The 25,547-nt window shown below is 40.7% G+C and overlaps 1 protein-coding gene across 1 annotated transcript in view; it reads left to right on the top strand.

Moving 5' to 3' along the window:
* The window catches only part of tbx4 (T-box transcription factor 4), a 103,079-nt gene that overhangs the window by 50,893 nt on the left and 26,639 nt on the right, over window positions 1-25,547 (top strand). Inside the window, exons 4-5 of the mRNA XM_062959252.1 lie at window positions 22,125-22,244; window positions 22,689-22,836. Of these exons, the coding sequence (XP_062815322.1) occupies window positions 22,125-22,244; window positions 22,689-22,836 (268 nt within the window). The remainder of the gene's footprint in view (window positions 1-22,124; window positions 22,245-22,688; window positions 22,837-25,547) is intronic.

Raw genomic sequence — 25,547 nt, 5'->3', positions numbered from 1 at the left:
TGAAACAAAACGATAGCACAAAGAAAACGAAAGAAAATTTTTTGCGCACATGTCTATCATGCAGCTTTCATTTTCGTCTCGCCTCTCGTTTCCTACGAAAATTTCATCGTGCGTTTCATGTAGACAAATGGACGAAACGAAATAATAGCACGAAGGAAACGAAGGAAAAAATTTCGCGCACATCTCTATCCTGCAGCTTTCATTTTCGCGTTGCCTCTCGTTTCCTACGAAAATTTCATCGTGCATTTCGTGTAGACAAATTGACGAAACGAAATAATAGCACGAAGGAAACGAAGGAAAAAATTTCGCGCACATCTCTATCCTGCAGCTTTCATTTTCGCGTTGCCTCTCGTTTCCTACGAAAATTTCATCGTGCATTTCGTGTAGACAAATTGACGAAACGAAATAATAGCACGAAGGAAACGAAGGAAAAAATTTCGCGCACATCTCTATCCTGCAGCTTTCATTTTCGTCTCGCCTCTCGTTTCCTACGAAAATTTCATCGTGCATTTTGTGTAGACAAACGGTCGAAACGAAACGAAAGCACGAAGGAAACAAAGGAAAAAATCTCAGAAGGAGAGCAAACTCTTCTTCAGTGGGCAAAAGCGTTGTTGTCAAAAGCTTGTGATTTATGAAGTGGAAGCGTATTGTCGCTATCTTTCCACCGCTTGGCTGTTTGGTTAGCGGAGGGGGAGAGTGAAGATGATTATTTTACATTAACTGGATCATCAAACGACGGAGGGAGAGGGAAACTCACCACCCAGCTTATGTTATGACTAAGTTGCCTGAACTTTTGCATAAAACGAGCCGACTCCTTTGCAGATAAAACGTGGTGTACAGAGCCATGCAAAGCTTGGAAGGTTGCAGTACATAAATCTGTGTGTTTTCTCCGGTTCCAGCGTTTTATGATGACTGTATTTTGGCATGTCTTTTTTTTTCTTCTTCTTGTCATTATTTGGAAAATACGCATTGCGTTTAGTAATTGCAACGCACTTCTGAACTTCCTGGAGACATCTGACTAACCAAGACTTTCGATGCCATTAGACATACGACATATATAGACAGACACAGAGGCAATTTAACATTTTCCAGCTTCCGGCCACTTCACCGTCCACTTGTGACCCGAGCCCTTGATGGTAGTACTTCCTCGTTCTTCCGCACGCTGCTGGAAGGTTTTATGGTGTCGTAAATTAGTTAAATTAGCATAAAGCGGTACCTAAATTTCCTACTCGGGCTGCATAGGTCAACAGCAAACTAGACTATGAATCTTTGGGAGCTCAAATGTGCCACAAATACCCGATACACCCAAATTTGAATACTGGTGGGGAGCTGCTGCTTCACCATCCACTCGTGACCCGAGCCCTTGATGGTAGTACTTCCTCATTCTTCCGCACGCTGCTGGAAGGTTTTATGGTGTCGTAAATTAGTTAAATTAACATAAAGCGGTACCTAAATTTTCTACTCGGGCTGCAAACTAGACTATGAATCTTCGGGAGCTCAATCCGACCCAGGCTGGCTTCGAACCCATGACCTCTCAGTCAGTAGTGATTTATTGCAGCTGGCTACTAACCAGCTGCACCACGGCTGATATACAGAATGTGTTTTCATTCACTGGACCAAATGTGCCACAAATACCCGATACACCCAAATTTGAATACTTGGTGGGGAGCTGCTGCTTCACCGTCCACTCGTGACCCGAGCCCTTGATGGTAGTACTTCCTCATTCTTCCGCACGCTGCTGGAAGGTTTTATGGTGTCGTAAATTAGTTAAATTAGCATAAAGCGGTACCTAAATTTCCTACTCGGGCTGCATAGGTCAACAGCAAACTAGACTATGAATGGTCGGAGCTCACTCTGACCCAGGCTGGCTTCGAACCCATGACCTCTCGGTCAGTAGTGATTTATTGCAGCTGGCTACTGGGATTTATAGTTAACCTACAATCAAAGAGCACCCTGAACCCAGCCCATAATGGATCTGCACCAAACTTGGCCAACATTGAATACTGGTGGGGTTGGGGGGCTGTTTTTGAATTCGGGGAGTTGTAGTTCACCAACACTCAGAGAGCACTTCGTATCAAACTGGTGATGGAACTAATAAACTTTCCACACATACCCAACATGCCAAACCTTGGATAGTGGTGAGGTTTTGAGAGGACTGACCTCAGTAGTTGGGAGCTATAGTTCACCCACATCAACACTTTTCACTAGTGCATTGGCATCTCTTTGTCCCTAGCAGTTCAAAGAGAGATCTAGGTCTATCAGTCTAACAACTGAGAAACCTAATTGCCTTGCACGAATGCTAGTGGTAAAAATTTATTTACCACTCAAGCGAGTTTTCACTTTTTATTATGTGTATAGATATCTGCGGAATAATAACGTCCAGGTCTGTTGGCGGGAAGGATGTTGCACTTAGATCACCTTGATTGCCACGGAATAGCTTTGCGGCTTCGAAGCCTGGCTGCTTCCTGCCTGGGGGGGGGGGGGAATCCTTTGTTGGGAGGTGCTAGCTGACCCCGATTTGTTTCACCGTCTGGATTTCCCCTGTTTTCAGAGTGTTGCTCTTTGAGGAAGTAAGTAAATAAAAGTTGTTTCCCCGCCTGGAATTTCCCCAGTTTTCAGAGTGTTGCTCTTTGGAGAAGTAAGTAAGTAAGTAAGTAAGTAAATAAGAGTTGTTTCCCCATCTGGGATTTCCCCTGTTTTCAGAGTCTTGCTCTTTGGAGAAGTAAGTAAGTAAGTAAGTAAATAAAAGTTGTTTCCCCGCCTGGAATTTCCCCTGTTTTCAGAGTCTTGCCCTTTGAGGAATCTGCCAACAAAGGATTTCCCCCAGGCAGGAAGCAGCCAGGCTTTGAAGCTGCCATGCTAATCAAGAGGTGACCAAGTGCAACATTGATGACTTGCCTCTAACACACCCACCCTGGAGATATATATAACTCCACTGGCCTCGTTTCCAAGAGACCTCACAACCCCTGCCAGAGATGTGGGCGAAATGTCAGGAGAGAATGCCACACAGTCCGGAAAACTCGCAGGAACTCTTCGTCGGCAACAACAATCGCTGTTGGTGGGCTTTGGGTGACGGGATCCTCTCCTTCTCCGTCCTCCCTTTAAGAGACAATCGCTCGACAGCTTCTGTCTTTTATGGGAGCCATAAAAACCGGGTTATGAAGCCAAGCCGCGTCGTTAACCAGGATCCCACTTCTGGGAAATTTACGAGGCCCTTTTCACGATTTACCTTGGACTCGATTGGCATCTAATTTTAGCTCTGTTATGGTTTGGATTTGGGTGGGAAGGGGAGTCGTAGAGAATCCACCCGGGGTGCAAAAATCAACAGGCCCCTGCTCTCAAAGAGATCCCAATCTTTGTTTAAATCTCCGTCTGCAACATAGATAAACCAAAATGTGGACGACTAGAAAGAGGTGGCCTGGCTACATAAAAGTGAAGGACGTGCCTTAGATGTCTTGGTGGATTGTGGCCAAATTGGGTGGCATTTGGACCACTGGTTTTGTTGTTGTTCACTCGGTCCTAAGTATGCAGAGTTTTCTCAGCAAGAGGGATTTCTTTGCTGAGGCTGAGAGAGTGTGACTTGTCCAAAGGCGTTTCCAAAGAAATCTAGCCAAGAAAACTAATAATAAAATTAATAATAATCACAATAATAAAAGATAAAAGTTTCCCCCTGACGTTAAGTCCAGTCGTGCTCATCTCCATTTTCCGTTGTCCGTAGACATCTCCGATGGCATCACTGCATGGATGCTATCTTCCCGCCGGAGCAGTACCTATTGATCTACTCACATTTGCATGTTTTTGAAGTGTAATGAATAGCCTCGCTGCTTCAAAGCCTGGCTGTTTACTACCTAGTGGGATTTCTGGTTGGTCAGCTTCAATAGGACAGAGTGGTATCGCTGCTTCAAAGCCTGGCTGCCATCTACCAAAGTTCATCCTTTGTTAGTCTGATTGAATTGCACTGAATGGCCTTGCAGCTTCAATGCCTGGCTGTGTTATACCTAAACCAATCCGATTTTGGGGGGGGGGGGGAGTGAAGGACATACCTTGGATGACTATGTCTTTTGTGGCCAAATTTGGTGTGATTTGGTTCAGTGGTTTTGTTGTTTACTCAGTCCTACAAATGTACATTACATTCGGAAATATATAGATACTAGCTGTGCCTGGCCACACATTGCTGTGGCTAGGACTTAATTTTTATATTCTTTTTGTTGTATGAACGTAGAGGCATGGATGAGAGGTTGTGCTGTCAATTTTCAAGGTTGTGGGGCGTTCAGTTTAGTTGTTTTGTCCGGTGCCGTGATACCATTACTCTTTTATATATATATAGGTAGCTATGCCTGGCCACGCGTTGCTGTGGCTAGGACTTAATTTTTCTTTTCTTTTTGTTGTATGAACGTAGAGGCGTGGATGAGAGGTTGTGCTGTCAATTTTCGAGATTGTGGGGCATTTCGTTTAGTTGTTTTGTCCGGTGCCGTGATACCATTACTCTTTTATATATATAGGTAGCTAAGCCTGGCCACGCGTTGCTGTGGCTAGGACTTAATTTTTCTTTACTTTTTGTTGTATGAACGTAGAGGCGTGGATGAGAGGTTGTGCTGTCAATTTCCGAGGTTGTGGGGCATTTCGTTTAGTTGTTTTCTCCGGTGCCATGATACCATTACTCTTTTATATATATAGGTAGCTATGCCTGGCCACGCGTTGCTGTGGCTAGGACTTAATTTTTCTTTTCATTTTGTTGTATGAACGTAGAGGCGTGGATGAGAGGTTGTGCTGTCAATTTCCGAGGTTGTGGGGCATTTCGTTTAGTTGTTTTCTCCGGTGCCATGATACCATTACTCTTTTATATATATAGGTAGCTATGCCTGGCCACGCGTTGCTGTGGCTAGGACTTAATTTTTCTTTTCATTTTGTTGTATGAACGTAGAGGCGTGGATGAGAGGTTGTGCTGTCAATTTCCGAGGTTGTGGGGCATTTCGTTTAGTTGTTTTGTCCGGTGCCGTGATACCATTACTCTTTTATATATATAGGTAGCTATGCCTGGCCACGCGTTGCTGTGGCTAGGACTTAATTTTTCTTTTCATTTTGTTGTATGAACGTAGAGGCGTGGATGAGAGGTTGTGCTGTCAATTTCCGAGGTTGTGGGGCATTTCGTTTAGTTGTTTTCTCCGGTGCCATGATACCATTACTCTTTTATATATATAGGTAGCTATGCCTGGCCACGCGTTGCTGTGGCTAGGACTTAATTTTTCTTTTCATTTTGTTGTATGAACGTAGAGGCGTGGATGAGAGGTTGTGCTGTCAATTTCCGAGGTTGTGGGGCATTTCGTTTAGTTGTTTTGTCCGGTGCCGTGATACCATTACTCTTTTATATATATAGGTAGCTATGCCTGGCCACGCGTTGCTGTGGCTAGGACTTAATTTTTCTTTTCATTTTGTTGTATGAACGTAGAGGCGTGGATGAGAGGTTGTGCTGTCAATTTCCGAGGTTGTGGGGCATTTCGTTTAGTTGTTTTGTCCGGTGCCGTGATACCATTACTCTTTTATATATATAGGTAGCTATGCCTGGCCACGCGTTGCTGTGGCTAGGACTTAATTTTTCTTTTCTTTTTGTTGTATGAACGTAGAGGCGTGGATGAGAGGTTGTGCTGTCAATTTCCGAGGTTGTAGGGCATTTCGTTTAGTTGTTTTGTCCGGTGCCGTGATACCATTACTCTTTTATATATATAGGTAGCTAAGCCTGGCCACGCGTTGCTGTGGCTAGGACTTAATTTTTCTTTTCTTTTTGTTGTATGAACATAGAGGCGTGGATGAGAGGTTGTGCTGTCAATTTCCGAGGTTGTGGGGCATTTCGTTTAGTTGTTTTGTCCGGTGCCGTGATTCCATTACCCTTTTATATATAAAGATAGATTTCATGCCTAGACTTGGGTCCCATCTCCAAAACCCGGCTTGATGTAGATGAAATTGCCCCAAATATTGAACCCAAAGCTCATCACGCCATGGCCCTGTCACCAGATAAATCTTCCCTGCCCGTCTTCAAGGCCACGGGTTCAAGGTTGCTTGTGTTTGTAAAGGGGGAAAGAGGATTTGGGCTTGAAAAATGATACCCCTTGATGAAAACGCCGTCTGAACCGGTGTTGTTTGTTATTCCGGAGTCGTCGGGATCCGAGGCAGGACTTCAAAGAGGCCTTGTATACAGAACGTCATGGCGAAGAAGTGGCTCGCGAGTGATAAGAGAAGCCCAGGACGGACGGGGACCCTGGGAAAGCGGCCCTGGCTCCCAGCCCCTTTGATCTGCCAAAAGGACACTCCAAAGAACAAACTCTTCCCGTCTCCGCTTCTGCAAACTTCACGTTGAGAGGCCGGAGTTTGGCTCTTTGCATCGTGGACGATAGGCCACATGTAATTGAGTACAAGTTGTTTCCAATGTGAGACTATGACTTTCACGGCTGGAATCATTAGGTTGCTGTGAGTTTTCCAGACTGTATGGCCACGTTCCAGAAGCATTCTCTCCTGACATTTCGCCCACATCTACGGCAGGCTTGACTGAGTTCAAGTTGTTTCCAATTTAAGATGACCCTGTGGTGTCATTAGGTTGCTGTGAGTTTTCCAGACAGTATGGCCTTGTTCCAGAAGCATTCTCTCCTGACATTTCGCCCACATCTACGGCCGGCTTGACTGAGTTCAAGTTGTTTCCAATTTAAGATGACCCTGTGGTGTCATTAGGTTGCTGTGAGTTTTCCAGACAGTATGGCCTTGTTCCAGAAGCATTCTCTCCTGACATTTCGCCCACATCTACGGCCGGCTTGACTGAGTTCAAGTTGTTTCCAATTTAAGATGACCCTGTGGTGTCATTAGGTTCCTCTGAGTTTTCCAGACAGTATGGCCTTGTTCCAGAAGCATTCTCTCCTGACATTTCACCCACATCTACGGCAGGCTTGACTGAGTTCAAGTTGTTTCCAATTTAAGATGACCCTGTGGTGTCATTAGGTTCCTCTGAGTTTTCCAGACAGTATGGCCTTGTTCCAGAAGCATTCTCTCCTGACATTTCGCCCACATCTACGGCAGGCTTGACTGAGTTCAAGTTGTTTCCAATTTAAGATGACCCTGTGGTGTCATTGGGTTCCTGTGAGTTTTCCAGACAGTATGGCCTTGTTCCAGAAGCATTCTCTCCTGACATTTCGCCCACATCTACGGCCGGCTTGACTGAGTTCAAGTTGTTTCCAATTTAAGATGACCCTGTGGTGTCATTGGGTTCCTGTGAGTTTTCCAGGTTGTATGGCCACGTTCCAGAAGCATTCTCTCCTGACATTTCGCCCACATCTACGGCAGGCTTGACTGAGTTCAAGTTGTTTCCAATTTAAGATGACCCTGTGGTGTCATTGGGTTCCTGTGAGTTTTCCAGGTTGTATGGCCACGTTCCAGAAGCATTCTCTCCTGACATTTCGCCCACATCTACGGCAGGCTTGACTGAGTTCAAGTTGTTTCCAATTTAAGATGACCCTGTGGTGTCATTGGGTTCCTGTGAGTTTTCCAGACAGTATGGCCTTGTTCCAGAAGCATTCTCTCCTGACATTTCGCCCACATCTACGGCCGGCTTGACTGAGTTCAAGTTGTTTCCAATTTAAGATGACCCTGTGGTGTCATTGGGTTCCTGTGAGTTTTCCAGGTTGTATGGCCACGTTCCAGAAGCATTCTCTCCTGACATTTCGCCCACATCTACGGCCGGCTTGACTGAGTTCAAGTTGTTTCCAATTTAAGATGACCCTGTGGTGTCATTGGGTTCCTGTGAGTTTTCCAGGTTGTATGGCCACGTTCCAGAAGCATTCTCTCCTGACATTTCGCCCACATCTACGGCCGGCTTGACTGAGTTCAAGTTGTTTCCAATTTAAGATGACCCTGTGGTGTCATTGGGTTCCTGTGAGTTTTCCAGGTTGTATGGCCACGTTCCAGAAGCATTCTCTCCTGACATTTCGCCCACATCTACGGCCGGCTTGACTGAGTTCAAGTTGTTTCCAATTTAAGATGACCCTGTGGTGTCATTGGGTTCCTGTGAGTTTTCCAGGTTGTATGGCCACGTTCCAGAAGCATTCTCTCCTGACATTTCGCCCACATCTACGGCCGGCTTGACTGAGTTCAAGTTGTTTCCAATTTAAGATGACCCTGTGGTGTCATTAGGTTCCTGTGAGTTTTCCAGGTTGTATGGCCACGTTCCAGAAGCATTCTCTCCTGACATTTCGCCCACATCTACGGCAGGCTTGACTGAGTTCAAGTTGTTTCCAATTTAAGATGACCCTGTGGTGTCATTAGGTTCCTGTGAGTTTTCCAGACAGTATGGCCTTGTTCCAGAAGCATTCTCTCCTGACATTTCGCCCACATCTACGGCCGGCTTGACTGAGTTCAAGTTGTTTCCAATTTAAGATGACCCTGTGGTGTCATTAGGTTCCTCTGAGTTTTCCAGACAGTATGGCCATGTTCCAGAAGCATTCTCTCCTGACATTTCGCCCACATCTACGGCCGGCTTGACTGAGTTCAAGTTGTTTCCGATTTAAGATGACTGTGTTGTCGAAGACTTTCACGGCCGGAATCATTGGGTTGCTGTGAGTTTTCCGGACTGTATGGCCATGTTCCAGAAGCATTCTCTCCTGACATTTCGCCCACATCTACGGCCGGCTTGACTGAGTTCAAGTTGTTTCCAATTTAAGATGACCCTGTGGTGTCATTGGGTTCCTGTGAGTTTTCCAGGTTGTATGGCCACGTTCCAGAAGCATTCTCTCCTGACATTTCACCCACATCTACAGCAGGCTTGACTGAGTTCAAGTTGTTTCCAATTTAAGATGACCCTGTGGTGTCATTAGGTTCCTCTGAGTTTTCCAGACAGTATGGCCATGTTCCAGAAGCATTCTCTCCTGACATTTCGCCCACATCTACGGCCGGCTTGACTGAGTTCAAGTTGTTTCCGATTTAAGATGACTGTGTTGTCGAAGACTTTCACGGCCGGAATCATTGGGTTGCTGTGAGTTTTCCGGACTGTATGGCCATGTTCCAGAAGCATTCTCTCCTGACATTTCGCCCACATCTACGGCAGGCTTGACTGAGTTCAAGTTGTTTCCAATTTAAGATGACCCTGTGGTGTCATTAGGTTCCTCTGAGTTTTCCAGACAGTATGGCCATGTTCCAGAAGCACTCTCTCCTGACATTTCTCCCATATCTACGGCAGGCTTGACTGAGTTCAAGTTGTTTCCGATTTAAGATGACTGTGTTGTCGAAGACTTTCACGGCCGGAATCATTGGGTTGCTGTGAGTTTTCCGGAGTGTATGGCCATGTTCCAGAAGCATTCTCTCCTGACATTTCGCCCACATCTACGGCAGGCTTGACTGAGTTCAAGTTGTTTCCGATTTAAGATGACTCTGTGTTGTCGAAGACTTTCACGGCCGGAATCATTAGGTTGCTGTGAGTTTTCCAGACGGTATGGCCATGTCCCAGAAGCATTCTCTCCTGACATTTCTCCCACATCTATGGCAGGCATCCTCAGAGGTTGTGAGGTCTGTGACCCTATTATGGGGCTTTCTTTTGTTGATGGGAGTGGAAATCATCTATCGGACAGACGGCAAGCGATTGAAAGCCAAAACCAAGGTCACAACAACATCTGTTATAGAACTCCAATATGCCGATGATAACGTAGTCTGTGCGACTTTAAACACTTTTGCATAGAGCGCCGATACCTTCCTGCCACAGCAGTACCTATTGATCTACTCACATTTGCATGCTTTTGAAGTGTTAGGTTGGCAGCAATTTAATCTGCGATGCCACCAGGGGCTCATATACATATATATACTGTGTGTGTGTGTATATATATACTGTATATACTCGAGTATAAGCCTAGTTTTTCAGCCCTTTTTTTAAGACTGAAAAAGCCCCCCTCGGCTTATACTTGGGAGGGGGTCCTGGTTGGCTTATATTTGGGTCAGCTTATACTCAAGAATATATGGCACATTTATTATTTTTCTCTATTATTGTTGGTATTATTACATTTATTATTTTTCTCTATTATTGTTGGTATTATTACATTTATTATTTTTCTCTATTATTATTGGTATTATTACATTTATTATTTTTCTCTATTATTGTTGCTACTATTACATCTATTTTACTCTGTTTTTATTATTGTTAACACATTTATTATTTCACTCTGATGTTATTATTATTGCATTTATTATTTTACTCTATTTATTATTACATGTATTATTTTCCTGTATTTATTATTATTATTATTATTATTACATGTATTCTTTTACTCTATTATTATTAAAAGGATACATAAGCACATTTACATTGAAGAAGATGAGAATAATGAATGGATCAGAGTCAGACAGTCTTATCTTAAATTGGAGCTTTATGTAAATATTCAAAAACATTTAACCTACCAATGCCTCAATTAATGTAATTTTATTCGTATCTATTTTTATTTCTGAAATTTCCCACCCTCGGCTTATACTTATGTTTTCCCAGTTTTTTTGTGGTAAAATTAGGTGCCTCAGCTTATATTCGGGTCGGCTTATACTTGAGTATATACGGTAATTTTATTGGTATTTCGGCTTATACTGGAGTCAATGTTTTCCCAGTTTTGTGGTAAAATTAGGTGCCTCGGTTTATATTCGGGTCAGCTTATACTTGAGTATATACGGTAATTTTATTGGTATTTCGGCTTATACTGGAGTCAATGTCTTCCCAGTTTTTTTTGCGGTAAAATTAGGTGCCTCGGCTTATATTCGGGTCAGCTTATACTTGAGTATATACGGTAATTTTATTGGTATTTCGGCTTATACTGGAGTCAATGTGTTCCCAGTTTTTTTTGCGGTAAAATTAGGTGCCTCGGCTTATATTCGGGTCGGCTTATACTTGAGTATATACGGTAATTTTATTGGTATTTCGGCTTATACTGGAGTCAATGTGTTCCCAGTTTTTTTTGCGGTAAAATTAGGTGCCTCGGCTTATATTCGGGTCGGCTTATACTTGAGTATATACGGTAATTTTATTGGTATTTCGGCTTATACTGGAGTCAATGTTTTCCCAGTTTTGTGGTAAAATTAGGTGCCTCGGTTTATATTCGGGTCGGCTTATACTTGAGTATATACGGTAATTTTATTGGTATTTCGGCTTATACTGGAGTCAATGTTTTCCCAGTTTTGTGGTAAAATTAGGTGCCTCGGCTTATATTCGGGTCGGCTTATACTTGAGTATATACGGTAATTTTATTGGTATTTCGGCTTATACTGGAGTCAATGTTTTCCCAGTTTTGTGGTAAAATTAGGTGCCTCGGTTTATATTCGGGTCAGCTTATACTTGAGTATATACGGTAATTTTATTGGTATTTCGGCTTATACTGGAGTCAATGTGTTTCCAGTTTTTTTTGTGGTAAAATTAGGTGCCTCGGCTTATATTCGGGTCGGCTTATACTTGAGTATATACGGTAATTTTATTGGTATTTCGGCTTATACTGGAGTCAATGTTTTCCCAGTTTTGTGGTAAAATTAGGTGCCTCGGCTTATATTCGGGTCGGCTTATACTTGAGTATATACGGTAATTTTATTGGTATTTCGGCTTATACTGGAGTCAATGTGTTCCCAGTTTTTTTTGCGGTAAAATTAGGTGCCTCGGCTTATATTCGGGTCGGCTTATACTTGAGTATATACGGTAATTTTATTGGTATTTCGGCTTATACTGGAGTCAATGTTTTCCCAGGTTTTTTTGTGGTAAAATTAGGTGCCTCGGCTTATATTCGGGTCGGCTTATACTCGAGTATATACGGTATATATATGTAAAGTTTTGCCCTTGACGTTAAGTCCAGTTGTGTCTGGGTTGGTGCTCATTTCCATTTCTAGGCCGGAGAGCCGGTGTTGTCCGTAGACACCTTCAAGGTCTTGACTGCATGGAGTGCTGATAACTTCCTGCCAGAGCAGTACCTATTGCTCTACTCACATCCGCATGTTTTCGAACGGTTAGGTTGGTAGAAGCTGGGGCTAACAGCGGGAGCTCCCTCTGCTCCTTGGATTCGAACCGTCAAGTTCAGCAGCTCAGCGATTTAACCCTCTGCAATTCACACCCTCCCCGAATCGGTTGTTTTGGGATGATTCTAAGCACGTTTCACTGCCCTTTGGGCTGAGGATGGTGCCGCTTGATCCTAGAAATGCCTTGCAAAAAATCCCGGCCGCATTCCTCCCCTTTGGCTTCCTGGCTCCACATCAATAACCGCCCAACATGGGCCGGAACGGCGAGACTGCGACAGATTAAACAAACAGAAACCCCCTCCGTGGCTTCTTCTCTCGCAGTTCATTTAAAAGCCATTTGTGAGGCTCCCAACGTGGACCCGGGAGGGATCACTTCATTACCGGAGCCAATAAGTCAGCCACACTTCATCGCTTGGCTAGTTCAACCCCGGCCGGCCTTTCTTCCTTCTCGGACGGATTCTTCTTTGGACTTGGCCACCAGCAGAGATTTTCGTTTTTCGGACCATTGTTATTAATATTATTATTGTTATCAAGACCTATTGATACACAGCGAAAGTATTTGGGAGGCACTCCTCTCCCAGACTCCGCTTAGGGTCCCAGAGTAACTATCGTTATTTATATTATTACGAGTTGTATATATATATATTCACCAGAGTACTATTGTTATTAATATTATTATTATTATCAAGACCTATTGATACACAGCGAAAGTATTTGGGAGGCACTCCTCTCCCAGAGTAACTATCGTTATTTATATTATTACGAGTTGTATATATATATATATATATATTCACCAGAGTACTATTGTTATTAATATTATTATTATTATCAAGACCTATTGATACACAGCGAAAGTATTTGGGAGGCACTCCTCTCCCAGAGTAACTATCGTTATTTATATTATTACGAGTTGTATATATATATATATATTCACCAGAGTACTATTGTTATTAATATTATTATTATTATCAAGACCTATTGATACACAGCGAAAGTATTTGGGAGGCACTCCTCTCCCAGAGTAACTATCGTTATTTATATTATTACGAGTTGTATATATATATATATATTCACCAGAGTACTATTGTTATTAATATTATTATTATTATCAAGACCTATTGATACACAGCAAACGTATTTGGGAGGCACTCCTCTCCCAGAGTAACTATCGTTATTTATATTATTACGAGTTGTATATATATATATATTCACCAGAGTACTATTGTTATTAATATTATTATTATTATCAAGACCTATTGATACACAGCGAAAGTATTTGGGAGGCACTCCTCTCCCAGAGTAACTATCGTTATTTATATTATTACTAGTTGTATATATATATATATATTCACCAGAGTACTATTGTTATTAATATTATTATTATTATCAAGACCTATTGATACACAGCGAAATTATTTGGGAGGCACTCCTCTCCCAGACTCCGCTTAGGGTCCCAGAGTAACTATCGTTATTTATATTATTACGAGTTGTATATATATATATATTCACCAGAGTACTATTGTTATTAATATTATTATTATTATCAAGACCTATTGATACACAGCGAAAGTATTTGGGAGGCACTCCTCTCCCAGAGTAACTATCGTTATTTATATTATTACGAGTTGTATATATATATATACACCAGAGTACTATTGTTATTAATATTATTATTATTATCAAGACCTATTGATACACAGCGAAAGTATTTGGGAGGCACTCCTCTCCCAGACTCCGCTTAGGGTCCCAGACTAACTATCGTTATTTATATTATTACTATATATATATATATATATATATATATATATATATACACTTTAACAATTATGTAATATTAAATTACAGAAATGTAATATATATATTAACTGTTAATATATATAATATATATTAAATATTACTATTATATAATTATAGTAATTTAAAATCTATTATGTATTAATATATCTTACATTGCCATAATTACTGTATAGACTCGAGTATAAGCCGACCCGAATATAAGCCGAGGCACGAACAATGGTAGTAATAATAATAGTAATTGTAATAAAATAGGAATAATCTCTCTCCATCAGTGCCCGCCTTGGAACATTGACTTCAAAGTCAACCCAACTCAATAATAATAGAAATAATAATAATATAATAATAATCTCACTTTGATCGTGACCGCCTTGGGACATTGACTTCTTAGTCAACCCAACTCTGTGCCCGGCCACGTGTTGCTGTGGCTTATGGGAATCATTTGTTGACCATGAGGTGGAATAGCAGTGAATAGCCTTGCAGCCTCAAAGCCTGGCCGCTTTCTTCTTATCGGAAGAATAGGGTTGCTGCTTGGAAGGCTGGGTACCTGCGTTCTAGGGGAATGGTTTTTTGGCCAATTTGAATTGCACTGAATAGCCTCGCTGCTTCAAAGCCTGGCCGCTTTCTACACAGGGCATCCTTGCTAGACTTAGAAATCTTTACCTTTACGATCACTGCAAAAGAGGAGCCCCTCGTGGCCCCCTGTGCCGGCAGGACTGCTGACTTGAAGATTGGGTTGCTGACCTGTTCGAATCCAACTTGGGGAGAGCACGGGTGAGCTCCCTCTATCAGCTCCAGCTCCACGCAGGGACGTGAGAGATGGTAAAAACATCAAAACGTCTGGGAAGAATCTCCAGCCAATTCTCATTCCAGAAGCGACTTGCAGTTTCTCAAGTTGCTCCTGACACACACAAATGAATCGCCTCAAAATGTGCAAAAATGAGGCCACTCCATTGTGTTGCCTTTGTGCCTGTCGAGAGTGATTCCAATACTTCAAAGCCTTATAGAAACCTATCTGTTTTTTAATCTTCATAATCCAACCCAGCGAATGGCAATTTCATCAATATCTCCCAGTATCTAGATCGTCGTCTGGTCTCCACGTTTTTGCAAGTTTAATATGAGTTTGGCCTTGAAAAGATCTGTCTCAGGTGCTGAAAGGATTGCTTCAGCACCTCGGAGAGAACTTTTAAAATTTGCATTGAAGCGGTTGACTTTTATAATGCTTGGCCAGAATCTGTTTTTGGAGATGAGATCTAGCCATCTCCACTTTGCTCCACTTTGGGCTGAAGAACATGCAGGTTAAGAATAGGCATCCACAGGCATCCACTACCAAGACACTATGAGAGTAAATAAGTATGTATGTAAGTAAATAAGTATGTATGTACAGTAGAGTCTCACTTATCCAACATAAACGGGCCGGCTGAATGTTGGATAAGCGAATATGTTGGATAATGAGGGATTAAGGAAAAGCCTATTAAACATCAAATTAGGTTATGATTTTACAAATTAAGCACCAAAACATCATGTTAGACAACAATTTTTTTCAGAAAAAGTAGTTCAACACGCAGTAATGCTATGTAGTAATTACTCTATTTAAAAATTTAGCACCAAAATATCATGATCTATTGAAAACATTGGCCCCAAAAATGCGTTGGATAATCCAGAACGTTGGATAACTGAGACTCTACTGTATCTGTGAAGAACCTTTGCACAATGGTGGTCATCTCAGGGTCTTGTTGGGACCTCGTTCCAGATCAGGAGACACTGATCTGAAATAGTTTCAATTCCTCATGAATTTTTTTTCTGGATCCAAATACTTATATTTTTTAAAAAATCTGAGATAGTTTTGGTCCCAAACCTTCTGGATAAAAGATACCCGACAAAACGAGATTTGTACGAACAAAAATGAACGAGATAGAAAGACGGTCCTGGAGACGGAAGAACAACGTCCGTCTGTGGACGGAGACGCCGTTGTCGTCTGAGCCCGGAGTCCACAAAATGGGCTCCTTTTAGAAACCCTTTTTTTTTGGACGACCCGCATAAATTCAAGGTGTTTACCGTGTAATTAATGCGGGCTCAAAAAGGGAGCCAGTTTACCCAAACGGCCATCTTTGCTTCCCATTCATAAACAAGGCTTCGCTCTCAACCTAGGACACAGGTCCGCAGCTGGATAAATACAGAAGCCGGATTCGGTCTGAATAAAGATACAGAACAAATTCCGACGTTGGGAAGGAGAAACGGTCGGGACCAAAGAGACCCGAAAGCCAACATTTCTTACATTTTTGCTTCGTTGTTTTAAGCCAGAGAGAGAGAGAAAAAAAGCAACATCCCCAAATCAATGTTAGAATATTTTTCATATTCTGCAAGAAGAAGAGGAAGAAAACGAAGAAGTGGAAACAAAACTAAAGATGGAGTGGAAACAACAACAACTCTTTATTGATTAGTCAATTTTGACCATATCAAAACATGTGAAACATACAAAACGTACACACTTACATACAGTAAAACCAGATAATTTCAATGGGCTTAATTGCCCTCGAAAAAGAAATAATTTTACTTACCCATACATACAGTAAAACCAAATAATGTCAATGGGCTTAATTGCCCTCGAAAAAGAAATACTTTTCCAAACAAATTAAGAAAAGAAACTATGATTTGATTGCCTTACAGGAAACACACATCTCTAAGAAACACATTGCCCTTTTGACTCAAAAATTCTTGGCTAAAGAATTTTATTCAGCTACTTTTTATTCAAAAGAAAGGTGTGGTGATATATGTAAAAGATAATATTTCGGCGGAACTTGTGTTCGAAGATACAGGAAGCAGAATAATGGGCATCATGATTGACACCTGAAAGGACCAAAAGGTAAATTTGTAAACAAACTGAGGGAGTTACCGTATATACTCAAGTATAAGCCAGGTATATACTCGAATATAAGCCACATTTATTATTTTACTCTATTATTATTATTGTTATTATTATTATTATTATTATTATTATTATTATATTTATTATTTAGTTCTGATATTTTTATTGTTATTACATTGATTAATTTACTCTATTATTACATTTATTATTTTGCTCATTATTATTATTATTATTAATAAAAGAATACAGTTGAGAATAATGATTTCATCAGAGTTGGACAGTAGTATCTTAAATTACACTTTTATATAAATATTCAAAAATGTAATTTATCATTACAGTAGAGTCTCACTTATCCAACATAAACGGGCCGGCAGAATGTTGGATAAGTGAATATGTTGGATAATAAGGAGGCATTAAGGAAAAGCCTATTAAACATCAAATTAGGTTATGATTTTACAAATTAAGCACCAAAACATCATGTTAGACAAGAAATTTGACAGAAAACGTAGTTCAATAGGCAGTAATGCTATGTAGTAATTACTGTATTCACGAATTTTGCACCAAAATATCAGGATGTATTGAAAACATTGACTACAAAAATGCGTTGGATAATCCAGAATGTTGGATAAGCGAGTCTTGGATAAGTGAGACTCTACTGTATCTATTTTTATTTCTGAGACTTATCACTCTCAGCTTATACTTGAGTCAATGTTTTCCCAGTTTTTGGTGGTAAAATGAGGTGCCTCGGCTTATATCCGGGTCGGCTTATACTCGAGTATATACGGTACATATAAATACATATGGTAACTGAAGAACTAAAACCTGACAATTTGATACTTCTAGGCGACTTTAACGGAGAATTAGAAAACAAGATAAATAAATCACAAACAAGGAAAAAGACAACTTCCCGCAAAATTGGGACAACTTCCCGCAAGTTTTATTTAAAAAGTTTTATGAAAAGTTTTATGAAAAAATAACATGATGCGTGGAGGGTAAATCGCCCGACGGAGAGGGAATAAACATATTTCTCAAGCAAATACAAAAACTGGTCCAGGATCAGCATGATCTGGACAACGAAAACATTGACCCCGAAAATTTAAAAAATGTGAATACTACCGAGAAAAGACTCTGACCACTGTCCAATAGAACTAGGGATAAATTAAAAAACCGAATACTAGGAAATGGAGACTGTGAGGATATTTACGAGTCCGGCATCTTGAACGACTTCTCTTCTGCCTCGCTTTCCAACCCGTCGAGCATCCGAGCTGCTCAGGGAGCCGAGATCAAATATACTGTAAATGTTAAGTGCTTTTTAATGGCATTTAAAATTAAGCTTCGACATATGGAATTCATAGAGAGGAGACAAGTCGGAGTTTATAATGTTCTCGAGAAGGGCTCTCTAAAATAAATAGAGGGAGCTCGGGCACGGCCGTAATATATACAGCCCGAATTCTTTTCAGAGGAACAAATCGGGACCCGCATCTGATCGGAGGTGTCGCTCGCTCCGTAAATGCTTTTGGTAGCGTTTTGGCAAAACGGACCCGGCCGGGTCAACAAGGCGTGGAATCCGGCCAACTTTCTGCGCCCGTTTCCAGGAAAAAGCGCTGGCGACGAAGCTCGCTTTTGGCTGCGTATCGACATTTCATCATGGTTATGAGCCGCTGCGTTTTGGCCTCCGCCAGCGACTCGTCGGTTTAATTTTCTTAATGAAAACATATTTCCCAACCTCTTGGCAAGGCAAAGCTTGGGACAAGAGGATGCAAAAGAGAGAGAGAGAGAGAGAGAGACGAGGAGGGAGGCAAAAAAGAAAATTGAAGCGGTTGACCTAGGACAAAACAACAAAACTACATATCCCAGAAACACTAAACTTGGCAGCACAACCCCTCATCCATGCCTCTATGTTCATACAACAAAAAGAAAAGAAAAATAAAGTCCTCATTAGAGGGACTTTGCTGCCAGTTAGAAGGCTAAGCTCCGCCCACTTGGTCTCCTAGCAACCCACGCAGCCCAGGGGACAGGCAGAGTTAGGCCTCACTTAGGCCTCTTCCACACTGCCTATAAAATACAGATTATCTGATTTTAACTGGATTATATGGCAGTGTAGATTCAAGCTATATAACCCATTTATAATGGACTTAATGTCAGGGGAAAACCTTTACCCTTTACCTTAACTACCACCAATTCCTCAATACTTTCTTTCCCATACCACCAGACTTTGCCATAGCAATGCGTGGCTGGGCACAGCTAGTAGCTCTATAAACAAGCACTTTGGTCTCCCTACGGATGTCCCGATCCGCAAACACTCTCTGCTTCAGTCAGAGAAATGCTGCACTTGCAGAGCTCGATCCTCAAACACTCTCTGCTTCAGTCAGAGAAATGCTGTTCTCGCAGAGCTCGATCCTCAAACACTCTCTGCTTCAGTCAGAGAAATGCTGCACTTGCAGAGCTCGATCTCCAAACACTCTGCTTCATTTGGAGAAATGCTGTTCTCGCAGAGCTCGATCCTCAAACACTCTCTGCTTCATTCAGAAGAATGCTGCCCTCGCAGAGCTCGATCCTCAAACACTCTGCTTCATTCAGAAGAATGCTGCACTCGCAGAGCTCGATCCTCAAACACTCTCTGCTTCAGTCAGAGCTCAATCTCCAAACACTCTCTGCTTCATTCAGAAGAATGCTGCCCTCGCAGAGCTCGATCCTCAAACACTCTCTGCTTCATTCAGAAGAATGCTGCACTCGCAGAGCTCGATCCTCAAACACTCTCTGCTTCATTCAGAAGAATGCTGCCCTCGCAGAGCTCGATCCTCAAACACTCTCTGCTTCATTCAGAAGAATGCTGCCCTCGCAGAGCTCGATCCTCAAACACTCTCTGCTTCATTCAGAAGAATGCTGCACTCGCAGAGCTCGATCCTCAAACACTCTCTGCTTCATTCAGAAGAATGCTGCACTCGCAGAGCTTGATCCTCAAACACTCTCTGCTTCATACGGAGAAATGCTGCACTTGCAGAGCTCAGGCGGTGTTTTATTTCAATGTCAATGTTGACTTTTGTGGAGAGCTGGCTGCCAAGGGAGCCATGCAGCCATGTTGCTTGAAGGTAACTTTATACATAATATTTTAAATAATTTTGTGCATGAAGCAAAGCTGGTCTCCATTGGACCATCGCAATGGAAAGGAATCACTAGGTATCTCAGTTTTGGATTTTGGAGCCGCTCGAATGTTGGCTCCGCCTGTACTAGGCCTGGTTGGGTTTCCATGAGCAGCCGAAGCCTTCTTTTCCAAGAAATTAAGAAGAAATGGGTGTTTCTGGCAAGGTGTGGAAGCAAGGAAAAAGTGACACTCGGGGCAGGGTTTCCGTCCCGCTCCTGGGCTGCATTTTTTGGAAAGGAGAGCGTGCGCGACTTAGCGACACGGCGATGACTCTTCTCTCGGAGGAACGCTTTGGAAACATCTCCGGATGACTTCATGGAGAATTATTGAGAAAGACGTGGTTGCAAGGCTCTGGGAGTAAAGGCTACCCATTGTTCTGCTCAAGGCAACATTAAATTTTTAAAACCTTTATTCATTTTAAATTAATTTAATTTTAAATTAAATTGATTTTAAATTACCGCATATACTCGAGTATAAGCCGACACGAATATAAGCCGAGGCACCTAATTTTAGAACCTGGGAAAACATTGACTCCAGTATAAGCCGAGATGCCAATAAAATGACATTAATTGCGGCATCAGTAGGTTCAATGTTTTTGAATATTTACATCAAGCTCAAATTTAAGATCAGACTCTCCCACTCTGATCAAATCATTATTCTCAATGTAAATGGAAAAACTAGGCTTGTTATTATTATTGCATTTATTATTTTACTCTTATTTATTATTACATGTTTTATTTTCCTGTATTTATAATAATAATAATAATAATAATAATAATAATAATAATTATTATTATTATTATTACATGTATTTTACTCTATTATTATTAAAAGGATATATAAGCACATTTACCTTGAAGAAGATGAGAATAATGATTTAATCAGAGTCGGACAGTCTTATCTTAAATTTGAGCTTTATATAAATATTCAAAAACATTGAACCTACTGGTGCCTCAATTAATGTAATTTTATTGGTCTCTATTTTTATTTCTGAAATTTCCCACCCTCGGCTTATACTGGAGTCAATGTCTTCCCAGGTTTTTTGTGGTAAAATTAAGTGCCTCGGCTTATACTCGAGTATATACGGTAATTTTATTGGTATCTCGGCTTATACTGGAGTCAACGTCTTCCCAGTTTTTTTGTGGCAAAATGAGGTGCCTCAGCTTATATTCGGGTCAGCTTACACTCGAGTATATACGGTAATTTTATTGGTCTCTCGGCTTATACTGGAGTCGTCTTCCCAGTTTCCTTGTGGTAAAATTAGGTGCCTTGGATTATATTTGGGTTGGCTTATACTCAAGTATATACGGTAATTTTATTGGTATCTCGGCTTATACTGGAGTCAACGTTTTCCCAGTTTTTTTGTGGTAAAATTAGGTGCCTCAGCTTATATTCGGGTCGGCTTATACTTGAGTATGTATGGTAATTTTATTGGTATCTCGGCTTATACTGGAGTCAATGTCATCCCAGTTTTTCTGTGTAAAATTAGGTGTGTCGGCTTATACTCGAGTATATACGGTAATTTTATTGGTATTTCGGCTTATACTGGAGTCAACATCTTCCCAGTTTTTTTGTGGTAAAATTAGGTGCCTCAGCTTATATTCGGGTCGGCTTACACTCGAGTATATACGGTAATTTTATTGGTATCTCGGCTTATACTGGAGTCAACGTTTTCCCAGTTTTTTTTGTGGTAAAATTAGGTGCCTCGGCTTATATTCGGGTCGGCTTATACTCGAGTATATACGGTAATTTTATTGGTATTTCGGCTTATACTGGAGTCAATGTTTTCCCAGTTTTCTTGTGATAAAACTAGGTGCGCCAGCTTATACTCAAGTATATACGGTAATTTTATTGGTATCTCGGCTTATAGTGGAGTCAACGTTTTCCCAGTTTTTTTTTGTGGTAAAATGAGGTGCCTTGGCTTATATTCGGGTATATACGGTATATATTCATTCTGATGTTCGGAGCATTAACATTACAATTGTAAATTCTGTACTTATTGTATTTCATTCAATATAAGTTTATATTCATTCAATATAAGTTTATATTTTATACCTGCTTATTGACCATTGTACTTGTCTTAGTTTGGTGTGTAACCCGGAACCCATTTACTTAATACTTAGACAAAAGGCATTGTCTGTTTTGGGATCGTTAGGTCATATCCTAAGTTGGGTCCAGTTTGATCAGGGTGAACTACAACTCCCAGATTCCAAGGCAATCCCTTGTATGCACAGTTATTCTTTTTTATTATTTATATTATTGGGCATGATGTTAATCTTTTCCCTTTCTTCTCGCCTTTTCCCAAAGGAGGATGTTCCCAAGTTACAAAGTGAAAGTCACGGGGATGAACCCCAAGACCAAATACATCTTGCTGATCGACATTGTCCCGGCCGACGACCACCGCTACAAGTTCTGCGACAACAAATGGTGGGTGATCGTTCCTAGAATGCCATTGTTTTCCGGTGCACAAATACGCAGAGATTCGGGGATTATACCTGCATTCCTGCTGCTTCACTGTGACACCCTGTGACACCCGAGTCCTTGATGGAGTACTTCCTCATTCTTCCGTTAAAAAAAAAAAAACCTGCATAAAGCGGTACCTAAATTTCCTACTCGACGAGCTGCTTAGTTCAACAGCGAGCTAGGCTATTAATGGTCGGGAGCTCGCTCCAACCCAGGCTGGCTTCGAACTCGTGCAGTGATTTATTGCAGCTGGCTACTAACCAGCTTACTTTGGGTGACAATTGTACTATGTCACTGTATATAAGAGGGCTTATGCATCCATGGATTTGGGGACCTATGACGGGCCCGTGAACCAAATTCCAGTGGATACGAGCCAATGTTGCAACACGAAATTTGCTTTGCTTACAGGATGGTGGCAGGAAAGGCTGAGCCCGCAATGCCCGGCCGGCTCTATGTCCACCCGGACTCGCCAGCCACCGGGGCCCACTGGATGCGCCAACTGGTCTCCTTCCAGAAACTGAAGCTCACCAACAACCACCTGGATCCCTTTGGACATGTAAGGAGCATGATTTATTATTATTATTATTATTATTGACACAACGATGTTGTATGACACAGCAAACAAGATAGACAGGCTGGATTTCGTATCACAAAACCACAAGTCGAACACTTCCCAAGTGTCTAGGACTGTGTGATGTATTTTCGGATGATGCGTGCAGCTCCCAGCAGGGTGGCCTTTTGCAGTTGGCAGATCGTAATTTTGTCAATGTCTATTGTTTCCAAATGCTGGCTGAGATCTTTTGGCATAGCACCCAGTGTGCCCATCACCACCGGGACCACCTGCACTGGTTTCTGCCAGAATCTTTGAAGTTCAATATTGAGGTCCTGAGAGCGGCTGAGTTTTTCCTGTTGTTATTATTATTGTTATTATTATTATTATTACTACTACTATTAGAAACACAACAAGATGAGTTCACAGCAGACACTCTGCAGTCTGTTGTCTTGGATCACACGTCGGACACTTCCCATTATTTATTATTATTATTATTATTATTACTACTACTATTAGAAACAAAACAAGATGAGTTCACAGCAGACACTCTGCAGTCTGTTGTCTTGGATCACACGTCGGACACTTCCTATTATTATTATTATTATTATTATTATTATTATTATTATTATTATTTTGAAACACAACAAGATGAATCCACAGCAGACACTCTGCTGGCTGTTGTATTGGATCACACGTTGGACGCTTCCCAAGTATCTAGGACTTATTATTATTATTATTATTATTATTATTATGACACAGCAAACAAGATAGATATGCTGGATTTCGTTTCACAAAATCACAAGTCGAACACTTCCCAAGTGTCTAGGACTGTGTAATTTATTATTATTACTATTATTACTATTATTATTATTATTATTATTATTATTATTTTATTGTATGACCCGGCAAACAAGATAGATATGCTGGATTTCGTTTCACAAAATCACAAGTCGAACACTTCCCAAGTGTCTAGGACTGTGTAATTTATTATTATTACTATTATTATTATTATTATTATTTTATTGTATGACCCGGCAAACAAGATAGATATGCTGAATTTCGTATCACAAAACCAGAGGTCGAACACTTCCCAAGTATCTAGGACTGTGTGATGTATTATTATTATTATTATTATTATTATTATTATTATTATTATTATTATTATTATTTTGAAACACAACAAGGTAAGTCCACAGCAGACACTCTGCTGGCTGCTGTCTTGGATCACACGTCGGACTATTATTATTATTATTATTATTATTATTATTATTATTATTATTATTTTAATATACATTTAACAAACACACACACACACACATATATATATATATATATATATACACATAAATACACAAAATCACAAATCGAACACTTCCCAAGTGTTTAGGACTGTGTAATGTATTATTATTATTATTATTATTATTATTATTATTATTATTATTTTATTATGACACAGCAAACAAGATATAGATGCTGGATTTCATATCACAAAATCACAAGTCGAACACTTCCCAAGTGTCTAGGACTGTGTGATGTATTATTATTATTATTATTATTATTATTATTATTATTAGTATTTTATTATGACACAGCAAACAAGATAGACATGCTGGATTTCGCATCACAAAATCACAAGTCGAACACTTCCCAAGTGTCTAGGACTGTGCGGTGTTTTATTATTATTATTATTATTATTATTATTATTATTATTATTATTATTAACTCTTCCCTCCCTCAAGACAATCAGAGAGAGGCGTCCTTGCCATTCCCAGCTCTTTCAATAAATACAAAGGCATGTATGTAATGTATGTATGTGTGTGTGTGTGTGTGTGTGTGTGTGTGTGTGTGTATATATATATATATATGTGTGTGTGTGTGTGTATATATATACACACACACACATACATATATACATACATATATACATACATATATATACACATAAATACACAAAATCACAAAATCACAAGTCGAACACTTCCCAAGTGTTTAGAACTGTGTAATGTATTATTATTATTATTATTATTATTATTATTATTATTATTATTATTATTATTATTATTATTATTATTATGACACAGCAAACGAGATGTATATGCTGGATTTCGTATCAGAAAATCACAAGTCGAACACTTCCCAAGTGTCTAGGACTGTGTAATGTACTTTCGGATGATGCGTGCAGATCCCAGTCTATTGTTTCCAAATGCCATCACCACCGGGACCACCTGCACTGGTTTCTGCCAGAGTCTTTGAAGTTCAGTCTTGAGGTCCTGAGAGCGGCTGAGTTTTTCCTGTTGTTTTTCGTCAATGCGACTGTCACCTGGGATGGTGACATCAATGTCCCAAACCTTTTTCTTTTCCACAACTGTGATGTCTGGTGTGTTGTGTTCCAGAACTTTGTCAGTCTGGATTCGGAAGTCCCACAGTATCTTTGCATGTTCATTTTCCAATACTTTTGCAGGTTTGTGATCCCACCAGTTCTTTGCTGCTGGGAGGTGGGACTTGAGGCATAAGTTCCAATGGATCATTTGGGCCACACAGTTGTGCCTCTGTTTGTAGTCTGTCTGTGCAATTTTCTTACAGCAGCTGAGGAGATTATCAATGGTTTCGTCGGTTTCCTTGCATTATTATTATTATTATTAGAAACACAACAAGATGAGTTCACAGCAGACACTCTGCAGGCTGTTGTCTTGGATCACACATCGGACACTTAT

Source organism: Anolis carolinensis, unplaced genomic scaffold, assembly GCF_035594765.1.
Source record: "Anolis carolinensis isolate JA03-04 unplaced genomic scaffold, rAnoCar3.1.pri scaffold_7, whole genome shotgun sequence".
Classification (NCBI taxonomy): domain Eukaryota; kingdom Metazoa; phylum Chordata; class Lepidosauria; order Squamata; family Dactyloidae; genus Anolis; species Anolis carolinensis.
This window is presented reverse-complemented; position numbering and strand designations above follow the sequence as displayed.